At 39.3% G+C, this 10,000-nt stretch overlaps 1 protein-coding gene across 1 annotated transcript in view; it reads right to left on the bottom strand.

Annotated features, from left to right (window-relative positions):
* LOC139691407 (bromodomain-containing protein 8-like) overlaps nucleotides 1-10,000 on the bottom strand; it is a 101,878-nt gene that overhangs the window by 30,989 nt on the left and 60,889 nt on the right. Inside the window, exon 18 of the mRNA XM_071589206.1 lies at nucleotides 1,657-1,822. Coding sequence (XP_071445307.1) covers nucleotides 1,657-1,822 — 166 coding nt within the window. The remainder of the gene's footprint in view (nucleotides 1-1,656; nucleotides 1,823-10,000) is intronic.

The following is a 10,000-nucleotide window of genomic DNA, read 5'->3' as shown; positions in this document are numbered from 1 at the left end:
TTTCAAGTAAGTTGACATACAATTCTTTAAAGAACCATCACTTAGCAGTGATCTATAGCATATACACTAATTCTTCCTGTCTCTTTTAGTATTTGAAATAAATTTCATTTTGTCTCCACATGATTGAATATTGGACATTTTTCCAGTTTCCACAATGATTATTGCAAAATTACTGAGATAACTTCATTTCATTACGCAAATTAAGAATAATTAATGAAAATGAGATGCTGATAATCTGAATATGCACAAACTATAAAACCACATGCATGTCTACCCATTCCTGAAAAAAATATTTCAGCACTCATTTCCAATCCCTTAACACATACTCTGGGAAACTGACCACCTCACAAGGAACAGGTTACTGGATAATGCAAGTGCTCACTCATTTTTGTGCAAGTCAATGGAGTTCACAGAGTATGAGGTGAGGTAAGAGGCTAAATTACAAATATGGGGATAACTAGACAAATAATAAAAGACCCTCCTCAAACAAATGACATCTACTTTTTAGATGTCACAAAATTAAGAATAAGCAAAGCACAGAAAAGTATAACAACGAACAACTGAAACCTGGGAAATTAAGTACAAAAGAAGCAAAACAGCACAAATACATCTATGAAATCAATCAAGCATAGAAGGGCTAAAAATTTTAGTCTACAAAGAGTTAACAGAAATATAAGATGGCTGCTACACAGTAAATGAAACTGAATTAGTGCATAGGTAGTAGAATTCAGTTTTCAAGTAAAATTATTGAGATCTATAAAAGACTTATTAACTGAATAAGTATACATAAGAGTTTCATATACTCTGAATGTACATTACCATAGTATAAAATTGATGACATTCATCACTTACAGTAATATCTCATATATTTGAACTTGAATGAATTAATGGCAGGATTGTAAGAACATTAGCCTTTATTCCAAAGGCACAGGAATTACAAAGTTAAAAGCTTTATTTATGTTCATTTCAAAGAGATGTCAATCTTGCATTACCAAACAGACTTTCACTGTCTTCCTTTTGTTCCACTATATCTACTAATGAAGGCACAAAGCTGGTAGACTTTTAAATAAATTAACATTCGTTGAAACGAACCTTTTAAATTTAACCAAATGGCTATTAATGTAGGCTTCTACTCAACTTATAGGCATATGAAAAATCTTTTTCAAGTACAAACCTATTATCCCCCAATATAAACAATACTTTGGATTTGGATGATGCATAATAAACTCAAGAGATAAAGAAAACAAAATATACAAGAAGAATGAAAAAAAGCAAGAATGCCCCAAAAAACTTCATTTTGAAGTACGCTAGGTCATGCAAACAATTGCATTTTCTCTGAATGATCATTAAAGTGATGAGTTATCCTTTACCCATCCCCTTCAACTTTGGCAGTCGTGGATGAAGATGAACTCCCACCTGCAGATGAACGGTGAAACCTTTGCTTTTTGGCCGACCTTTCCTCCCCATGTACCGCTGGCCCCATCACTGAAGCCCTCTTCCTCTTGGACGACACTGGAGTCACTTCCCTATCCCCTGACACAGCCGAACCAACAGCTTCTTTAGCAACAATCCCAGTTTTCGCCTCAGTGGTTGGCATACTATCCACCAGAGAAGAAGACAGCATTGAATTAGAGGCTGTCACTGGGGAAGATATACCTGGAGTAGGAGCTGAGCCGACAGCGGACATGGGTGCCCCAGCAGATGACTCATCTTGGGAAAGAGCACTTGCAGACTGCACCAATGAGGATGAATCCGATCGCTTATTTCCTTCCCTTGTCTCACGTCTGAGAATTTTTGGAGCTTCGGATGCCTCCAGTAGGATCTGTATGTGAGGAGACTAATATTATTCACACTTTTCCAACATCTACGATTAAAACCAAATAAATAACATGAATAGTGGAAGAATACATCTGCAACAGTTTAACTGTATTATAAAAATAACCCCAAAGCTGTGATCTTTGGGAATACAATTTGAAAGATTAGCTCAAACACGTTCTCCCTCTTTTCAATTGATAATGTGATTTAGTTTGACTAATGTGCTTTAGTCAAGGGAGAGTGAAATCCCCAAAACTGCTGCGTTCATGCAAATATTAAACTCCAAGGATGGCAAATGGGTGTAGATGGAAAGATGCCTTTGGCATAGTTTTATGAACCCACCCTCATCAATGATATTAACCCTACTAATAACACTGGCCTACGGAATGAAAATTCAGAATGTGGAGTGAAGGAATGGATACACAGCCAAAAATTTGAAGGTTCTTAGGAATGCTCCAGTGGATTCCTTGTACAATTTACCCTAGGACATTCACCTCCCACGGTGTAGCTTACTTTGGCAGTTAAATATTCATAACTAGATAATAACTTTCAGCCATGCATGCAGCACCTCCTATTTTACAAGGTCTATTCAATTAAATATGAGACTGTTTGAATAAATACTTGGTTTTATTAGCTTCCCTTGATTCATGCTCATCGCCTTCAAAATACAGCCCTTTGCTGACAATTACAATGCTCCCAATATTTTTCCAGTTTTTAAATGCTGCCTGGAAGCCTTCTTCCAGGATAGTCTGCAGCAAAATTTTTTTAGATGTCTTCAATAGTTTCAAATTGGCGTACTTCCTAAGCGGATTTCAACTTAAGAAATAGGAAAAAAGTCTGCTGAGGCAAGATCCGGAGAGTAAGATGAACGGTGGATAGTACGGTGGCTGAGAGATCACTGTCGTGCTGTTTTTGGCAAAAACTCAGCAACAATCACAATGATGTCCGTGCCAGTACGTTGTCATGACGAAAGCACCAAGACTAGCTTTTCTACGCTTATGGTCTCCTCCGCAACATGGCTTGTTTTAACTTTCTCATAACCTCTATAAAGTGCTTCCCATTCACTGTTCGTCCTTTAAGAACATATTCACTATGGATAATCATCCCTTTGCTTTTTTGGATCTTGGGGAAGCTGGCCCCATCCACTATGATCGCTTGTCTTTTGCATCTATATCATAACCACACTCGTGAACCCAGGTTTTGTTGCCTGCGATGACTGTTTTCAAGAAGTTTTGGTCGTCATTTGAACGAACAAGCGGTTGTTAGCTGATGTTCAGACATTGTTCATCCGTTAACACTTACCACACAAATAGGGACATGATGAGCTGCAATCCCAGAATTTGCCAAAATAATAAAACATGGTCCAACACTAATGTCAACTTCATGGGCAATCTCCCTGACAGTCAACTTATGGTTTGCATACACTCAATCATTCATACTGTTGATGCGGGCATTGTTTGTTGACGCCGATGGTCATCCACTTCTCGGTTCTTCATCGGTCAAGGTTTGCTCAGACTCGAAGCGGTTGTTGTGCCAACTATAACACTACACCCGACTCATAGATTCATTGCCAGATGCCTCTTTTATCATTGTAATAGTTTCAGATGCACTTTTCCCAATGTTAAAACAAAATTCAAAGCACATGCATTGCTTCTTTAACACCATTCCCACTGACGCAAGCCTTTGTACAGCAAGCACGTGCAAGCTTGGACAAAATTGGCTGTTGTGTGGAGGAAAATCGAGAAGGGGCTGCGAGCAAGGTTGTGTTTTACTTGTCATGGACGTCGCTAGAAGGCAACACATCAGTGATTGTGATCCGTCAAGCAGTTCGCAAGTAGAAAGACCAGTATCATCTTTTTTTGCACAGATCTGGTATAATTTATCATCAAACTGCTTTGGCTCTATTTAACATTAATTCAAATAGGCTGATCAAATAACTGCTTTATTAAACACAATTTTGACTTCAACCTACTTGTATTACAGGCCGAAACCTAAATTAATTTTACCTGAAAACATTTAAAAATACAGTAGTAGTAGTATTTAGAGGAGGGGACCGACAGCTGAGGTCATTTGCACCATTAGGGATAGACAGGAAAAGATGAAGGGTGGCGAGAAACCCGGCGTCGGCATTAGCCTACTCTTTACGAAAGGCGCCAAAGGGTCCACAGCTTAACGTCCCATCCGACGGACGGCGTACTTACTCAAAGTGCCCTTCACAAAGCACCTCAAGTAGGGATCGAGATACCATAAAAAATATTCAACCACTGGGATTTGAACCCCGGCCCTCTGGGTGGGAAGCCAGTACAAAAGCCACTGCACCATCTCTATCCCCTTTAAAAATACAATAAAAAGTATTGTAGAAATAATCATTGAACACAGCAACATGCTACCCTATAGAATAATAATGACCCCAACTAACAGAAGGTAATATTTCCAGGTGTAATGTATATCTTTAAAAACATAAATTTAAGATTTCAAAGAAGCACTATCCTTGGGTTTGAACTTGTCATTTGATCATTTATACTATGATGTCTGCCTTTTCATGCATGCATGTGTACATGATTGAGATTTTGGCAAAGTAATTATAAAAATACTAATTTGTCAACCCTAAAATTTTAGATTAAATGAACTTATTAAAAGTGCAATTGATCGGAATACATAATAACACTGGTCATTCCTCTATGGTAATGATTTTCTCAATTAACATAGCTTGAATGTTTGAATTATGCATCAGTAAGTTGCACAGAGATGTAGAATTGAACGGTTATGAGGAATCATCTAAAACGTACCTTCAAATATGCAAAATAGCTTTTGAATGGAGTAACAACGAAATAAAAAAAACAAGGTTTCATACATTATTAAATATACATTTTTTGCTAAAAATAATCATCTTGAGGATATTTTCAAGAGTCAAACTCTTTACAAAATATCTCTTCAGTCTGAAATAGTGTGGTTTGTGCAGAGTGGTTTCACAGAAAAAAATGTTAAAAGGCTTTAATTTCAGCCAAAACTCTATAAAACCTGTAACACCAAGGATATCTCAACTCACATTGACCATATTAAAAATTTGCACATTAAATTTTATTTCTTATTCACAAAGCAAAAAAAACAAGTAATATAAAAAATTACAGGTTTACCATGCATTTGGGTCATTTGTACATTAATATTTATCCACAAATTTATCTAAAACAAGAAAGAACAATGTAAATTTGGGATTGATTTATCATTATACAACTTTGCTGTTAATAAATCAAATTTTTTTTTTAAACACTCAAGTAAAGAGCAATTTCAACAACAAAATCAAGTTATCTCAATAGTTTCAGCCTCAACTTTGTGGAAGTTCATTTTAATAAATGAAAAAGAAAAACTTTGTTCCAAAAAGGTAGGAGGATGGACAAGAAGGAAGAGTTGGAGATCTGGAGAACAATGAAGAAACATCCTTTACTCAATGACATTCTGTTTGAAAACGTATCACCTCTCCTGGAAGCCTCCCTAGCAATAACAGAAAAACAGAACCTCCAATCCCTTCCCCCTAACTCCCATTGACTCCTAACCTGACCCCGTACCTTTACCCCCATTAGCCATTGACTCAACCCATACCGACCAACGAAATTTTCCCCTTTCTTAACCCACCTTCCAATCCCCCCCGCTCGCTAACGCTTTTCCTGGTGTTTCCTACCCTCTCCCACATTCCTTCGTACCTACTCCCATACTCCCCTCCCCGTCCCCTCTTTCCACAACTCCCCCACCCTTTCTTGAAGAGGGTATATATACAATGATTGTGACTTTAAACTTTGTACCTGAGGATGACGCCGTAGCGTCGAAACTAGATAGATATAGATATATATATATCCTATTATTTTGAGGGGAAATTCAAGCACAGATACAGACTTCTAAAAGCATTGCTATATGCAAAGAAAACATTGTGGGCAGAATTATGAAGCCAAATGAACAGTAAAATGATGAATATTGACTAAATAACCACTCCTCAAATGATCTATTAAACCTAAATGATCATTTATACAATGTGCAAATAATTAGGTCCTGATTCATTGAAGACATGTCTTCATTTAGGTAATATAATATTTTCATTTTAACGATAGCTTAGTAATAAGCATTACCGATGTTAGATTTTAACATGGAGATACTGCCAGAATGAATGAATTAAAGTAATTGAATACAACTATTCGGTATTTTTTTTATCATTTATCACAAACCAACTGTTTCAGTTTGTATGCTACATAATTGTATGCAAAATATTAGCGACTGCAGCAGCACAGGTCAATTCCAGGGGGAGGAGGAAAGGAAGGAAGTGGGAGAAGAGGAGGGCGGGATGGGGATATGGGCTGGACTGGTGGAGTGGTAAAAATGCGAGGGCTGATGGGTTGGCAGACATGGTATTATTGAAAAGATGGAAGAATTGTGGAGAGAGAGATTGGCTCTTTGGCAGTTGATGAGGCTAGATAGCCCTCCTCACCACTAATCTCTCCCTCCCCACCCGGGCAATAGCCCTGCCTCCACCACTCACCCACCCTCCCTCCCCCCATCCCTTCTCCACTCTCCCTCATTCTCAAACTGGAACACAAGCGGTGGGGGCAAAGCCAATTCGTTAATTCTTTCCAACATGTGGTGTGTGGGTCAAAGTTACATATTCCACTTACTTAAGACAATTTGGGATAGGATATTAACTATCTCCAATGCATGGCGTACAAAATAGTGAAAAAGTTATACAGATCAGGCCAACAAAGTGGAAAAAAGCTTATACAAGCAGCTGAATGAATGCAAAAAGGAAAATGTACCGACATTTCAAAAGGCACTTAAAATGGTAAACGCTGAACGATATCAAAGATCAACACAAAGATGTAAAAATTAGGGGTCTAAGAGGTTAAATATAACAATAGGGTGCAAATTCGGCAAACTAGAAGGAATTCCGAAACCAGAATAAATGAATACAGGAAATATCTCCTCAAGAGTGATTCTGAATTTTGTCTCAAAAAATATATGACAGACCTGTTTGACTAATCAATGATAGGCAAGAAGACACTCAATTTTAAGGGTAACAGCAACAACTGATGTGGTGGACCAATCAGATGTAATCCAGAACAGGAAAGATAAAATAGAACTTAACTACATTACCATAATATGGCATTCCCATACCCTAGCCCTCTCTTTCCAAAACTTAATGTTAATCCGTAATTTCCACCCCCATTTCTTGGCTTCCTGAGATGTCGAACTTCTCAGAGGAAGATCACCATATCTAAGTCATATTTCCTTGCCATCTGTCCCAAAGGCTCACATACCCTTTCAAATCAAATATGAACAGCTTACAATATTTTAGCTGTACGCATGACCAAGGTACTTCGGCAGTAAAATTTGCATTGTAAGCACGGAGATTAAAAAAGGAAACGAAACCATCTGTGTTGTCTTAAAATTTTTAAAATATGTTTTAAGGTAATCTACCGGTTAAGGTAGGTTTTTTGATGGACACAACTACCAAACAAATATTTTGTGACTACTAACAAAACACAACCCTAAATTCTACTCTACACCAGGTCCCTCTTCATCTCTGAGTACTTTCTTCCTCCCTTCATCCCGTCCAACATCCCTATCCTGTTCCTTCCCTTTCCTCTTTTGCCCAACATTCTACCCTCTATCACAGTCTTCAACATCCCACTGCCGGTCAACACCCCCTTCATCCACTTTTCCTGCCTCCATAGGATTGCTCCCAACAAACCCCTCTCTTCGCCCACCATACCAAGTACTTCCTCATTTGTTTTCTTCTCTGTCCATTTCACCTTCTCCATTCTTCTCCACACCCACATTTCAAAAGCCTCCAGTCTACGTCTATCCTCCTGCTTCAATGACCACGTTTCCGCGCCGTACATAGCTACGCTCCAAATCAAAGTTTTTACGAGTCTTTTCTTAACATCCTTACTCAAAGTCCCCGTCATCAACTCCCTCCTCCTTGTGAAAGCCTCTTTGCCTAGCGCAATTCTTCTCCTTACGTCCCTACTACTTTGACCGTGTTGGTCCAAAACACTACCGAGATACGTAAACTGTTCTACCTGCTCTAGTTTTTGCCCTCCTATTTTAATGTTAAGCTTACCCTTTTTCTTTCTAGAAAATCGCATGACCTTTGTTTTATTAATGTTGATTCTCATCCCATACCTGTCGCACTGAATTTCCAATTCACTCAGCAATGCTTGCAGCCCCTTGGCTGACTGACAAACTAAAGCTTGGTCATCAGCAAACCTAACTGATTTTACGAATTCCCCGCCCACTTTCATTCCTACCTCTAGTTCTTCCCATGCCTCTTTGATCATTTCCTCTGCATACAGGTTGAACAGCAACGGTGATAATGGGCAACCCTGCCTTACACCCCTTCCTAACACTGCCCATCCTGACTCCCCGTTTCCCACCCGCACCTGAGCAGTCTGAGACATGTACAGGTTGCGGATTAGCCTCCTTTCCCTCCAATCTATTCCTATTTTCTGCAATATACTCATTAGTTTTTCCCAATTCACTCTATCAAACGCTTTTTCGAAATCTACGAAACAGGCAAATACCTCCTGGTTGTGTTCTATATTCCTCTCGATTAATAACCTCATTACTGCAATGGCATCACGCGTACCTCTCCCCTTCCTAAACCCAAACTGATCATCCCCTAAGTAATCATTTGCCCTACTCTCTATCCGTTTGTTTATGATCCTGAGAACAACTTTAGCTGCGTGGGATATCAAACTAATTGTCCTATAGTCCTCACATGACGTGGCCTTTACCTTTTTCGGAATCGGAACTAAAACTGCTCTCACAAAGTCTTCCGGCCAGATTCCCTCCTCATAAATGCTACGGATAAGCCCATATAGCCTCTTCCTCCCACATTTTCCTAAAAATTTTAAAAGTTCCACGGGAATGTTATCTACCCCCACGGCCTTATTTAGTTTCATCTCCCTTAATGCCCTTTCTATCTCATTGTCTAGTATGCCTGGACCTAAGCTGTCTTCCTCTACGTCATTTTCTTTTTCAATGTCTAACTGTTTTGGTCTGAGTTCTTTACTATACAGTTCTTCTATATACTCCTTCCATCTCTCTTGGATCTTTCCTGCGTCAACTATTACCTTACCCGCCTTATCTCTAACTATTAGCATAGCTCTTCCTTTCTTACTTCCCGATAACGATTTAACTTTGCTGTACAGCGCACCGATTTCGCCCTTCCTCTGGAGATTTTCCATATCCTCGCACTGCGTCTTCCACCATGCGTCTTTTGCCTTATTTGTTGCCCGCCTCAATTTATTGTTCAATTCTTTGTACTTCATTTTGCCTAAATCTGTATTTATATTCTTCCATTTTCGCCGCTCATCCATCTTTGTAATCATCTCATCCGTGATCCATGGTTTCCTAGTCCTTTTAGCGTTAACGGTTCCAATAGTGTCTTTTGCGGCTTTAGACAACCCTTTTTTGATCATTTCCCATTTTTCTTCGATAGTAATAAGCCCTTTACCATCCTCCATTATTTCCTCTACCGCCTGTTTGTATTCCTTCCTTTTCAACCCATTTAATGCTTCTACATTCCATTTTCTAACTCGCCGCCCCTGCCTTATCTTTTTGAAACGTACGCTACATTTCATAACAACTAAATTGTGGTCTGAGTCCGCATCCGCTCCCGGAAAGCTGTGGGAATTTATCACACTATTCCTAAACCTGTGTCTAACCAGGATATAATCTAGCTGATATCTTCCTGAGTCACCTGGCATTTTCCATGTATACCTGCGTCTTTTGTGGTGTCTAAACCAAGTGTTGGTGATGACTAACCCCTGTCTCCTGCAGAACTCAACTGCTCTCTCCCCGCGGTCATTCCTCGTGCCTAAACCGTAGTCGCCCACCTCATCACCATCTCTTCCTTCGCCTACCGTCGCATTCATATCCCCCATCACTATCAAATGTTTCCCTGCTGGAACACACGCGATCATGTCCTCTAACTGATCGTATATCTTATCGACCTCTTCTTCCTTATGGTTGCTCGGTGGCATGTATACCTGAATAATAACTAAGTTCGTCGGTTCTGCTTTTATCTCCACTAGTAGTATTCTATCCGTTACCTGCTCTATGTTGACTACGCTTCTTCCTACCTCTTCATTTAATACTATGGCAACCCCTCGTTGGCTCTCGTCCCCACCGCTGTATA

The sequence above is a fragment of the Hetaerina americana genome, unplaced genomic scaffold, assembly GCF_022747635.1.
Source record: "Hetaerina americana unplaced genomic scaffold, ioHetAmer1.1.p SCAF_34, whole genome shotgun sequence".
Lineage (NCBI taxonomy): Eukaryota > Metazoa > Arthropoda > Insecta > Odonata > Calopterygidae > Hetaerina > Hetaerina americana.
This window is presented reverse-complemented; position numbering and strand designations above follow the sequence as displayed.